At 33.7% G+C, this 13,953-nt stretch overlaps 1 protein-coding gene across 37 annotated transcripts in view; it reads right to left on the bottom strand.

The window, feature by feature from the left end:
- The window catches only part of C2CD5 (C2 calcium dependent domain containing 5), a 95,687-nt gene that overhangs the window by 51,768 nt on the left and 29,966 nt on the right, over nt 1-13,953 (bottom strand). For 11 of the 37 annotated variants that reach the window (XM_074006393.1, XM_074006391.1, XM_005570366.4 and 8 more), the window contains 2 exons: nt 11,610-11,695; nt 5,355-5,463 (listed from right to left, as the gene is read on the bottom strand). The exons of 4 other annotated variants lie outside the window; for them this stretch is intronic. In XM_074006393.1, the coding sequence (XP_073862494.1) occupies nt 5,355-5,463; nt 11,610-11,693 (193 nt within the window). In that variant the 5' untranslated portion in view covers nt 11,694-11,695. Of the gene's footprint in view, nt 1-1,380; nt 1,447-5,354; nt 5,464-10,965; nt 10,999-11,609; nt 11,696-13,284; nt 13,477-13,953 lie in introns of all 37 variants that reach the window. 22 more of the 37 variants (XM_005570359.4, XM_005570356.4, XM_005570358.4 and 19 more) reach the window with 7 other exon arrangements.

The following is a 13,953-nucleotide window of genomic DNA, read 5'->3' on the forward strand; positions in this document are numbered from 1 at the left end:
TTGCCATTTCCATTTCCAAGATTGTTCTATGATTTGACCAACACACATCTCATCCTAAACATCTTTGCCCTGACAAGATTTCAGTTCCCTACATTATTAATGATGAATATGCTCTCAATGTCCTTTTTCTATATATCTTTACACTATACTAATCTGCCTATGTTTTAAAAGTTCTTATTTTTAAGAAATTAACCTAGCAAGGTATTTTTCAATTTCTCACTAAAAACCAATTATAAAATATTACACTAACAAATGATCATTTTAATTCTAATCAGTGACAGCATGCTGGTAAAAACTTGGATAGGAAATTTCCCTACGGATTATCGATTGATATCAATCTGCATCTGTAAATGTTGGACTTATCATATGGTTTACCAGACTGAATTTAGGTAAATCTACATGATGAATATGATTTACTTTATAGTCAAACGTGCATTACTTACATCAAAACATATCTTGAACTCCTAAGAACAAAAAAAGTTTACAATATTGAAAAGATTCTGAGATATTATCTAAAATTCTGAGCCCCTTGGTGCTTTGCTTTTCTGTAAGATATACTTTCTGAGACAAATAACTGAAAAGTTTCTTTAGGCAACATACCAGCTTCTGACTGAATCAAAATGGTTGTATTATTTCATTCTAAAAAATATAAACAATTAGAAATGTACATTATTATGTTTTTATCAAAAAGAAAAATTGCTTTTAACTCTAAAACACATCATCAGCTGTAAAACTTGCTATCTTAGTCTGGTTTATTTAAAAGCTACAAACTACATTCATATGTAAAATTACTTTTTAAAAATTATATTCACATGTGGAAAGGGAAGGAGGAAAGTTTAAGAAAGCTGTTAATCCCCCAAGTCTGTTCTTAGTTATCTATTTTGGAACACTTCTAGAATTATAAATAAAAATGCTAACAGTTACACTTTTACAGTATCCTACAGAACACTAAACATATTCTATTCAAATCTAAATGTGCATTTAAATATACTTTATTTTTAATTTATGAAACATTAAATACTTATATTTAACAAACACTTGCTTAATCTTAAAGCTAAAGCCTACATCATTTACCTGATATAGAAAACCATCCAAAACGTAATAAATATAATTTTAAATGATCATTCTGAAGTTAATTACCTAAGAAAAGTCATTGATAATTTATAGTATTTCTATGGCTTTCATTAATTCATTTTAGTTAACACATTTTTATATTTGCATTTCCACTGAAATTACAAGAGTTATTACATACGTAGCACAGAATATATCTGTATAACTGAATTGACCTTAAACTTACTTCATCTAGAACATTTCTAAAAACTTCACTGAGCTGCCATAATTTTTGTCAGCATATGTAGTACTGAATGACCATTAAAATACCTGAATTGAAACTATTCCAGTCTAGCAGTTTGTAAGATCTTGTGTTACCCATAATTCCGACAAAGGCTGAGTTCAAAACAGCAAATTAGTAGATCAGTTTTAGGTGCAGAATAGTAGGAATAAAACAAAAAATACTACAAACAAGAACGCAATTGACAACACCACTCGACAGGAACTGGAAAGACACAGACAGCAGAGTTAATAAGAACTAGAAATAGAAAAGGGGAAAGGAGCATGCTATAGTAATCTAACATTAACTAATCTAATTATTGAATTACCTTGATTTTTAAAACCACCCCATTCTTTCCCTTGTTGCAGTCACCTGTTTGCTCAAATTTTACCAAAGGAGGATGTTCTTTAAAAAAGCCTCCAAAATAAAAATCCATAGTTAGCAGGTGGTAGTGGTTTTAAAATAAGATTTTTTCCCTTCTATAGTGAGAATGAAACAAAAATTTCCCATATTCACTAGTCAAAAAATAGCTGCAAAATTCATTTGAGAATGCAAACACAGCATTTTTAACATTAGCACATGCATCTCAATCCATCGTAAGTTTCTCTCAGCAGAGTAACTGTCACAAAATTAAAACATCATCATTATGGTAGATGTTAATCTAGAGTTTTGTTTTGTTTCAACATTCAGCTTTTCTTCAATATATTAAAATTTCTTCATAAATAATTACTTAAAAGGTCTGGAGATTAGTAAATGTTCTTAAGAAAATGTTCCTTTTTAGTGTATAATAATACATAAAACAATCCAAAGAATGTGACATTTTATTTTTTGAGATGGAGTCTCCCTCTGTCACCTACGCTGGAGTGCAGTGGCATGATCTCGGCTTACTGCAACCTCCATCTCTAGGGTTCAAGTGATCCTGCTGCCTCAGCCTCCCAAGTATTTAGGACCACAGACGTGTGCTAACACGCCCAGATAATTTTTGTATTTTTGGTAGAGAGAGGGTTTCACCATGCTGCCCAGGCTGGTCTCAAATTCCCGAGCTCAAGCGATCTGCCCGCCTTGGCCTCCCAAAATGCTGGGATTACAGGTGTAAGTGACCATGCCCAGTCAGAATGTGATACTTTAAATCAAAATAATATAATATTGGAACCATTAGAATAATCACATGTATTTAACTAAAAATAAACCAAACTGAAAATGTAACTCATACACCATTTGAAAGCACTTATATGTATATGTCCATGACCTTTTGGGAAATAATCCATTAATAACTGAGAATTTCTACATGTGAGCTGAAAAAATACTCTAAACTGGGAGGAAAGGCAGAGAATGGGTGAGCTGGTAGTTACAATACCCAAAAGACATTCTGTAATAAGAATTACTCTTTTCTTCCCTGCGCCTGGATTCTTACATTTCTTGCACAGTTAGCATGAACTGGCAGGTAAAATAAACCCCAAAATGCAGTTAGTTTTTTTTTTTAAGTAGTGACACTTTAAATACAGCTCTCTACTTAAACTTATTTAAGTAAACTTCACTTGTTCTCCCAGACTCTATAGCTTACTCAGAGTACATGGAAGCAAGAAAATAAAATCAAAATGTTTTTCTTTTTCTTTTTTTTTTTTTTTTTTGAGACAGAGTCTCATTCTGTCGCCCAGGCTGGAGTGCAGTGGCACGATCTCAGCTCACTGCAACCTCCACCTACCGGTTTCAAGCAATTCTGTCTCAGACTCCTGAGTAGCTGGGACTACAGGCGCCTGCCACCAGGCCTGGCTAATTTTTGTATTTTTAGTAGAGACAGGGTTTCACCTTGTTGGTCGGGCTGGTCTCAAAACTCCTGACCTCAAGTGATCCACCCGCCTCAAAGTGGCTTCCCAAAGTGTTGGGATTACAGGCGTGAGCCACTGCATCCAGCCCAAAATGTTTTTCAGTAAGCAGAAGATATCCAGTAATTAAATATATTCCTGAAACCATGTTTCGAACTATTAGATCAGTGGGTGCCATCTATTAAAATATTTGAGTCAATGGTCCATAGAAACACAGGTAACTGGCCTTGGGTCACAAGGTTGATGTCAGGTATGTTAACTCGGTACTTCCTTGCATTTTCCAAATAATTCAAGTTCCTTAACACAAAGATGTAGAATTTGGCATAGTCTTCAAGATCCCAATACATTAAACTGGCATCAGTCTGAATTTTTCTTTAAGTACTGTACACAAATACCACAATGGAGAAAACATTTTATATTGACCACAAAAATAAGAAACAGGGGGGAAAAAAAACTAAAGAAGGGAAAAAAAAGAGAAAACCAGTGCTTAAAAGATGTATTTGCCCAGTTTTAGAGTTAAATGATCCTGACTTGCACTGTTTTTCTGAAATCTCATTCAAGGTCCAGAGAATTCTAGTCTTCTCTGAAATAAACTCAAATGACATCAAACTACAGGGCATAAACTTTTAAAAAAATTTTAAAATAGTAATGCTCTGTATCCTCAAAAATAGTCATTATTTACAATGTTTTGGTCCAATAACTTCAAAGCATTTTACCCTTCTTTCTTTCTTTTCTTTCTTTTTTTTTTTTTTTTTTTTTTGAGACAGAGCTTCGCTCTTGTCGCCCAGGCTGGAGTGCAATTGAGTGATCTTGGCTCACTGCAACCTCCACCTCCCGGGTTCAAGCAATTCTCTGCCTCAGCTTCCTGAGTAGCTGGGATTACAGGCGCCTGCCACCATGCTCAGCCAATTTTTGTATTTTTAGTATTTTATAGGTGTGAGCCAACGTGCCCGGCCACCCTTCTTTTTATAGCTGTCAATACAAGCCTCACAAAGAGGTCACTGGATGTGACAATTTAAAATTTTCAAAAATATATACGTCTATATGCCAAATAAGAATACTAATATAACTTCAGGTTCAATGTATGTTGATTGAGCATCTAGTCAACGAGAGATATAAGAACACATTCCATATGGAAAGTTCCCACTATTTATCATGCTTATTTTAGACACAGAAAAATCACCAGAGTATTTCTGATCCAAGGGCCTGAATCCAGTAGGACTTTGATGCCTACTTGCTTTTAATTATGTTCCTATGTTTTAAAGAAGTAACCTACTATTCCTACTCGTTTGCTTAAACAGAACAAATAGCTACATAAAAGAAACTGAGGGACCAGATGTTAGTTTGTCTGTCTGTTTTTCAATTCTTAGCTACTCTAGACAAAGTCTACAATTACTTTGTAGCCCATGCTGGATTCCACCACCAATGACAGAGTGGAATCCCAGCACAGTGCTGGGATCTGGGTTCTGTGTCTCTTAAATGCTGCCTGGGCAGGCTGGAGGGGACAGGTGGCCATGGTCAAAGACAGTCCCAGTGTGTTCAAGTTACACAATGAACTCTCAGAAATGACAGCTCCAGTCGCCTGCTCAGGAAGAGGGTCTCTGACCCATGGACTCATCTGGTTCCCTCTGCTACTTATCTGTTCCTATGACACCCACAGGGCTTACACAGGTCTTGTTGTGTTGCCCAGGCTGTTGCCCAGGTCTGGCTATGTTGCCCTGGGCTCAAGCGATCCTCCTTGCCTCGGCCTCCTGAGTAGCTGGGACTACAGCCACATGTTACTGTGCCCAGCTTTACCATTATATTTTTTAAAATATCTGTTTTAAGAAAAATGAAAATAAGCAATCTATAAAGAGCTACTGCTAATGAAAAGAACTCACATCTTAAACTAATGGCCATAATGGTCAATTTATAAAAATGTTTATCTCCCCTGGGTCAAAGAAAAGTTATTTAAGGATTTCCTTAAAGTGATATTGTGACCAAAAATAAATTAAGATTTGTTTTTTACAGAAAAGTAACTAAAATACACTTAGTTTATTTATAATTAAGATCACTACAAATATATTAAAGTAACATGCTAGTTTATACTTTCTTTTCATTTCTCTTTTCAGATAGATTTGGCTTTAAAAAATCATGAAAATCAATTTTAATAACCACAATTTAAATAAAGGAAACATTGAAACTTTTTAAGAACATACCAGGATTGTGGATGCGATCCAAAAGCTTCACAGAACGTGCACTAACTACACCCCCAACGTGTACAAGGAATCCAGGAGGAAATGCCGTCAAGGTGAAAAATGGAAATTCCTAGTGGAAAGAATAGGGGAAAAATAAACTTACCGTGTGTAAAGTGTAAAAAATTTGCTGATTAAAAAGCTTGTCATAAGCAAATGTATTACATCCCTTGAAATAAAAGGCCACCCATTCTACATTACACATGCTTTGTAATTAAAAATTTTATTAAATGTTTAGAGTTTCAAATCCATTTCCCCATATATACAATGTTATACAGAATCCAAAGACCCATTTCGTCAGTTCTCAATGAGGAAAAAAAAAGTGTTCTTTCAATTTAAGATATCTAAAACATACTCTTCCTTCCTCTGAATCTCCAACTCTGATGGAACTTCTCAATGAGATGAGGGAACTGCCCTATCACTCTACCCCATTATCTATTTCTCAGTGGTATAGACACCCCCTTCACATGAACACCCAGTATAAGACACTGGTAAAGACTCTAAAAACCTGGGGCCAAGAGATCTAAATGAAAGTGGGACCAAGGGAGGGTAAGTGAGAGGCTAAGCAGTGTGGGTTAAGAGAAAGAGGATAGGGGCAAATATCAAGTTGAGGTGGTTAAAGAATCATTGCCTGAGGTTACTCTATCAACACCAATGTGGCAGGAACAAATACAAGAGCATAAAGGTACATTAAGGAAAGGTGACAAGTACATAGATAACAGGAAGGCAATAAAACTCCACAAGTTCTTGCACGCTTTATTCTCTCCTTCTCTCTTAAAGACATAAAATTCATCAACTTAGAGACAAAGAGAAACACAAGAAAGAGAAATGAAAAAGCCGAGAAAGGAAATTCATTGAAATAGCACCCAATAAGAAAACAGAGCTCCTGTGGAAACATGGAGGCCCCTCACATTATACAAATTGGATGCAAGTAAGGATAACTTGATGTTTGACCTGTCTGGCTGCAAGATTAATGTAGCTCACTTAACTGGAATCACTTACCAGTAGCCTCAGCTATTTAGAACATAATTGAGCATAATTGAGAAAAATAAGCAAAACGGGGCTCTCAACAGTCAAAAGAACTGTTACCGTCTCAAGCACTAACGCTCATATACTTTATTCATAGGAGACTCCCACAGATCATATTCATACTATATTATAGTAGTTATAAATTTTTATCTTAAGAACAAACAATTCTAAAATTTATCATGATCTTATTTTCAAGACCACCGCAGATTAAATGCAACAAATAAAAGTTGGTAAAGAGATACAGAATACCACCAGAAGCAGGCACATTAAAAGCAGCAAGAATTATTCACTGGCTGCTTCAAGCATGGAAAATACAAACTCACAAAAGCATGATCACAAAGCACAGCAACTTGGAATCATTTAGCACAAAAGCAATCAGTCCTGTGCAACTCAGTAACCCATGAAGGTTGAATATAAAAAAACATGTACACACACACACATATTTAGAAATAAATTCAGTTCAAATTTAGAAGTAATCTTTAAACAAGAGAAAGAAAAATCTAGGCTACGTAAGAAAAGCGTAAAAAAACTACTCTATGGAAGTGGTTAGGTTTGGCCCAGCAGACAGGTAGAGGGAAGATAAGGAAGAGGATGGAAGGAGAGTACGTCACTTATAATAAATGTATTATAATATGTTTAGTCAAAATGCATCCTTATTTCCATTTAAACTTCTTTTTCTGTCCTCCAAGTTTTCTTCCTGGAAATCTAATAAAAACTGTGCAAACTATAAGATTACCTCATAATGAATTCATATTTATTGTTAAGAAATTTGAATGTAAATGAAGTTTTGAGTCATAAAAATATTTGAATGGATTTATTGTTAGGCACAGCACACACAGGGGTAATTACACAATAATATAAGTGTTAAGAAAGAAGTTGGGAAAACAGTTTGGTAGTCACTGAGCAAGTCCATTTGAATTTTATAAATGTGAGTTTTAAATGAGAAATGTATAGGTAAGCTTATATTATTAATAATGTAGTTAGGTTCAGTGTTAGGATCACTTACATTTTAATACTTCCTCAAAATATCTGAGGCATGTGGTGGTCTCAGAATAAAAAATCACTTTATATGTAATCTTTCTACTTAAATCTTTCAAATATCTAGACAAGAGATACTGAAAGTAACATTTTTGTAAGCTAAATGGAGGACAGTACTTTCTTTTCCCTTCTAAAGAAATTAAATAGGTACATTATATATTAGAAAACATTTTCATATAAGATTTTATATAAGTATGAATAAATGAACCTAAATGACTTTTCAATTCAGGGTTCATTCTCCCCAAAGTTCTTTGTTTGGGGTAAAGAAATGAGGGGAAGCATCGTAGTGGAGCTGGTCAGAAAGAAACACACAGGGCAATGGCTGCCCAAAGAGGCCACAACTCACTCTCCACCTTACATGTCCCCAATTCACTTACTCGGCACACCAATTCATTCTAAAACACAAAATTAAACCTATAATAAATAAAAAATCTCATTGTTATTTAACCAAAACTCTGTCTTCATACAATTCTTATTAGAAGAGCTACTGCTGAAATCTATAGCAGATTGTTAAGTACCTATCATCACCACCATAACTAGCAACTACTGTCAAGTACTTCCAAGTGCCAGGCCCTGTAGTCTGTGCTTTATAACCCTTCCCATATGAGGGAAGTACTATTATCTCCATTTTTTATATGAAAAACTGAACTCAAGAGGGCCTTGTATTCCTAGATTCTTTGTGAGCAACAAACTTTATCATCTGGTTTCACTGTCATTTAGAGTTAAGGATTTGATTTTATTACACCTGATGAATTTATAGATTTTTCTTCTGTTTAAAAGAATAGTTTTCGCTGAGCACAGTGGCTCACGCCTGTAATCCCAGCACTTTGGGAGGCTGAGGTGCGTGGATCACCTGAGGTCAGGAGTTCAAGAACAGCCTGGTCAACATAGTGAAACCCTGTCTCTACTAAAAATACAAAAATTAGCCAGGCATGGTGGCAGATGCCTGTAATCCCAGCTACTCGAGAGGCTGAAGCAGGAGAATTGCTTGAATCCTGGAGGCAGAGGTTGCAGTGAGCCAAGATCACGCCATTGCCCTCCAGCCTGGGCAAGAAGAGCAAAACTTCGTCTCAATTAAAAAAAAAAAAAAAAAGAATAGCTTCCTGAAGATCAGCCCAAGCACATCCTGCTTTCAACGCCTAGATGTGAATTTCAGGAACTGCAGAAGAAATTTCTTCAGAAAGTCTTCATATTTAAAGTAGCTTTCCCTGTGGTACCTAGATAAAGTTACATGCTGATGATCTGACATAAGCCAAGGGCAGGCAGCATAAACATATTTAATAGTGTGTGCTCAAAGACAGGTTAGTTGAAAAATCATGAGAGCACAATGGGAGTATTCTTTTAAAAAGAGATTTAAATAGGATTTTTCTTAGGAGATATTTAAATAGTTTATTCTTTAAATCAAATACTCTTTTTATTATTGCAAAAGACTAAACTTTCTAGATATAAAATCAATAACAGATTTCTACCATGATTTATTGTACAATTTTACTCTCACTTCTAAAAAGATCAAAATTCTTCAAGAGTTTACCTTATATCAATGTTTCCCAAAATGCATTCCTCACTAACAGGTATTTTAAAAGGAAAGTTCTAATAAAATGTACTTGGGAAATCCTAGGTTAAACTAAGTTAACTAGGTTTCTTGACTGAAGGAACTAAAAAAGTACTCCCATATTTTCTCACAGGTAAAATAAAAGTCTTATTGAAAAACATCTGGCAGAGCACAGTGGCTCATGCCTCTAATCCCAGCACTCTAAGAGGCTGAGATGGGAGGATCACTTGAGCCCAGAAGTTCGAAACCAGCCTGGGCATCATAAAGACAGCCTCTCTCCTAATTAAGTAATTAAATATCTATTTACTTTACATCAAAAAATTCATAGGTGGAAGTTAAATCTAAACAAAACTTTTATCTCTATTTCTCATCTACCAAAAACCCAGCAATGCTTCTGTGAGAATAAAGAATAACACTTTTAATTTTGATAACTACTACTTGAATAATCCGTAAAAGAGATTGGGCAAATAAAGTTTCTCTTTCCTCAAGGAAAAAAAAAAAAAAGCCATATAATTTATTAAGGGTTGTTTACCAAGAGATAGAAATGAATATGAAACATCATATAAGTAGATCATGTCAGTGACATAATCTAGTTTTCAGGTTAGCAGAATTAAGTCATATCTGAACACATATGGGGAGAATTCTTCATAATTCTTGTTTTTCCCAAAACAAAAGCCATACTAATGGCAGTCACAAGTGAATAGGATAGCCAAAGATGATAATGCTTTTGCTGCTTACTTTGTACACAAGGTAGAGAAGTAGTTTCATAAACCTAAGTAACTGCTACTTCGAGGTTAGACGATGTAGATGTACTGCCAACTCAGGACTGACAAAGTTGTAAATGAAACTATAGTTCTCTACACCTTTGCTGTTAACTCCATGAAGATTATTTAGTAATCTATGTCCAATGAATAAATGTGTCCAAAATTTTAAGAATGTTTAAATGCATATTTGAAAACACAAATTTTATCCAAACCAAATTCAAAATGGTTTTCATTGCTTAATATTGTTTTCCCTTAAAGTGAGATGGTTTTTAAAGATTCTTGGTACAGACAGTAAAGTCACAGGCACAACATACAAGTAAAATCTTATTATATAGAATTTCAAGGGAACCCACATTTTTCTGTTACTGTGAATTCTGGAATGGTAATTTGATTATAAGCAAGCATATTCCTATTGTGAAAAACTCTGTAGAGAACATAATAATGGAACAGGGAAAAAGATAAGAGCATTCTGGCCAAAAAAAATGGTAAGTGAATGCACACACACACCTTCACTCTGACCCTCTTCAATGTTTTCAGTCTTTTGTTACATTTGGTTTTAATAGTTGATTTGAATGTTTAGGTGGGCCTTTTGGTGGCAGTTGTAGGTTTGCCTGCAAGGTGCAAGAGTAGCTGGAAGGTAACTGCTGCTTGATAGAGCATGAAGCAAAAAATGAGCTAAAGCCTCATCATTGCTTAGTTCAGCTCTGCTCTCTCCAGCCTTGTCTAAGTAAACAGTGCATACACAGATACTGTCAGCATAAGGAGGGAAAAGTCTAGAAAACAAATTGTACCAACCTCTAGAGGAGAAATAGTTTAGTTTTATGAAATGTATCCTTTTACAGGTATTTACTCTTTCACCTTTTTTCCCCCAAATGCTAGTGTAATATAGAACATGTAAAAGAAAATTCTGTGAATGCTTATAGCTTCCAAATCAGACATAATGAAAGCTATAGAACTATGTCTTAAAATTATTGACATGACATATATAACATGCACCATATTAGTTAGTAGAAAAAAGAACATGAGCCTCACAGTGCTATTAAATTTAAAAAGAAAAAAAACTTTGCATCATGAAAAGACAAATGCTGTCAACATTTGCTAAAAGCTTAAATAAAACTTAAAAGACCAAGATTAAAACTAGAAAAGCTATCAATACAAGAAATAGGCTCTCACACATTTTTCGGAAACATACCCGCCTTCTACAGAACCTATGAGGCGATCCTCCCTTAGCAATGAAGTTTATTAAAAAAAAAAAGAGAGAGAGAAATCATCCAAAAACTGTAACTGCTTATTTTCCCAATCAACAAACATAGCTAAATATCAAACTTACAATAACTAAAATAGATGCATTATAATGAATAACCACATTATATTAATCTTTAGAAATACAGAATCTGTACATTTCTCATTCCTAAGAGATTGGCCAATGATAAAAGTAATCTCAGCAAACAAATGTATTTATATACTAAGGAACTATTTTTAATATAATAAAATGCTACTGGAATACTTTTTTCTGCAAAAATGTTTACCATCGCCTTTCCAATAATAAATGTAATGGAAAATTACTTCAGCATTCAATAGGTATTCTCAAAAATAGTATTTCTGATAAAAGATTAAATGACAAAACAAAAATTATTATTATGCAATTATTCCAAATCAAAGGTAATTATCCATAAACAAATTACTTTGACATCTTAAATCCATTTTGGACTTCAAAACTGCAATATTATAGATGTGTAACTAAAACAGTTCATGAAAACATGTAAGTACATGGAAGCATAAGATAACAAAGTCATATTAACAGTGTAAGAATAAAGAATATCAAGTGAATCTTACCCTTTGTTCCAAAGCTGATTGAGTCTGTTGTCTTAAAAGAGCTTTAAAGGGCCCCCCTTCTTTTCCAGCACTACCACTTCCCATTCCTACAGAACATCAGTACATAAATAACAACCAAAAAAAAACAACTATAGAAACAAAGTTTAATTGCATTCATCTTCATAAACATCATGAGTTGAAATGTGATAAAATGATCGAAACATTTAAAGCACTGGGGATGACAACTAAAGCACATATTTTACTCTACTTTTATTCACAAAGTTTTCTTTAGATGCAAGATGTCAGAGCCCTAGGGACCCCAGCTAGTTTTGGACTTAATTTTTTCTGAAAATTATAAGAAAAATTATGTTAAGGTGATGAAACTTTCCATAATATTCCATTTTAAAAGCTGAGTCTTTTAATTAATTAAAATAATCAAGATAATAACAATTACTATGCTAACAATTTAGGAATACTAAAAAATGAGAAATATAATATGTCTGATTAAATGTAAATATAGAGACAAAAGCACTACTTGTGCTCACTTAAAATATTCCAAAATTCTCTAAAAAACATAAAATTTAGGTGATTTTGAAATATAGTCAAATCTATTTTCTTATAACTTCCCATTTCTAAACATATCATGACAAAACAGTATTAATTTCATACTTGTCAATACTCATTCACAAAAATCAACATAAACTTTTTTTAAATAAACAAAAAACCACGGACATGTAATAGACACATCACAAATGTACATAGTTATGAATGAAAGAAGTACCTTTCCCAAGCTCTTAGATATATTTTTTATGGCTTCATTTTAAATTTCTTTCCCTACCTTATTTTATTGTTCTGACCATGCCAATAGATCAACTATGGTCAAAGAATCACAGAAAGCAGGGGACAGGTAAGAAGCCAGTGCTCTACAGACTAGAGTTAATCCCATCCCTTTCAAAACTGAAGATGCATACAGCCAAATTTACTACAATGACTTAAAAAGAAACTAACTTTTACATTTTTAGCTGTTCTTGGATAAGGAAACAAAGGTTAGCATATGTATAGTCCCATTCTGTTCTTAAAAAAAAAAAAAAAAAAAAGATTTTTCTTATAGTAATCTGAACATTATTTTTAGAGACTATACAATACTAAACATAGAAATGAAACTAAGATCTTTATATGAAGCATATTAAAAGCCAGAAAATAAAATGTAAATTTGTAGTGATAAGTGAAATATCAGAAAATATATCAGAAAAATTTAATAATTAATGTGACAGAAAAAAAAAGATAATGAAAGAATACCACCAAAATGAGACTTAAACTGATTCAAACAGAATAATTTACTAATGTAACCAACTGGTTTAGCAACATGATGATACAGGTCCAATGTGAATGGAGTTGGTATGAAGAGAAAGAAAGTAAAGCATCTAAAACAGAAACTGTAGTAATAAGAATCTAATAATATTAGAAATACCCAGATCTATGTCCTCAGACATATAATCTTTTAATATATAAAATAATTTGGCAGAATATTCATGATTAGCCATCAAGTAATCCTCAATTATATCCTTATAATTCCAATTATTTAACTGTCTACCAGTAATAAAAATAATAGAAAGGCATCTTGTATAAAATATCCAATAATTCTTTACAGCATGAAAAATAAAGGGATTAAAAAGCTGACATAATGTGATCCTACCAGAAGCAGCCAGGAACAGCTCTTCACTGAAAGAAACACTTTTCCTCAGAACTGGGCTGACAAGGCTAGAATGATGAGGGGTAAGGCTAGATTCCGAGAGGAGGAGACAGGACTTTTTAAGATGAAGGGAACCACAAGAGAGAGAGGGGGAGCTGGGACACAGGTAAATCCTAGGTCCCTGTGGGTAAGGTGCTGTGGAGGAAAGTAGCAGAGAAAAGATGCAGATTCAGAAGATGATCAAAAAATGCAAGCTAAGGAAAGCAATGATGAGGCAAAATATAACAATAAAAATGAACTTTAAAATGTACAGACAAATTACACTAAGCAAATGAAAAGTCACTAGCAAGACCATCTATCCCACATAATGTAAATAAAAGGCATAGTCTAAAACTTAACAAAACCTTTACAAACTTCACATTCACTAAAATTTTTTAAATCACTAACTTAGGATTTTATGTGATTCTAATAACTTTTAATTGACGTCTTCAAAATACTTAACTTGCCTGCCCTTTTTGGCTCAAGAATTTGTAAGATTAAAATATACCACATTTTCAAATGTTTAGAGCCAGACTTGCTGCCTAAAATATAAACACTTATTTAAAGTTATAAAGGTGCAGTACTTCAAATGTTACTAACTTTAGATAGCATTTATGGGCACTTTAATTGAAT

This window comes from Macaca fascicularis, chromosome 11, assembly GCF_037993035.2.
Source record: "Macaca fascicularis isolate 582-1 chromosome 11, T2T-MFA8v1.1".
Taxonomy (NCBI): Eukaryota; Metazoa; Chordata; class Mammalia; order Primates; family Cercopithecidae; genus Macaca; species Macaca fascicularis.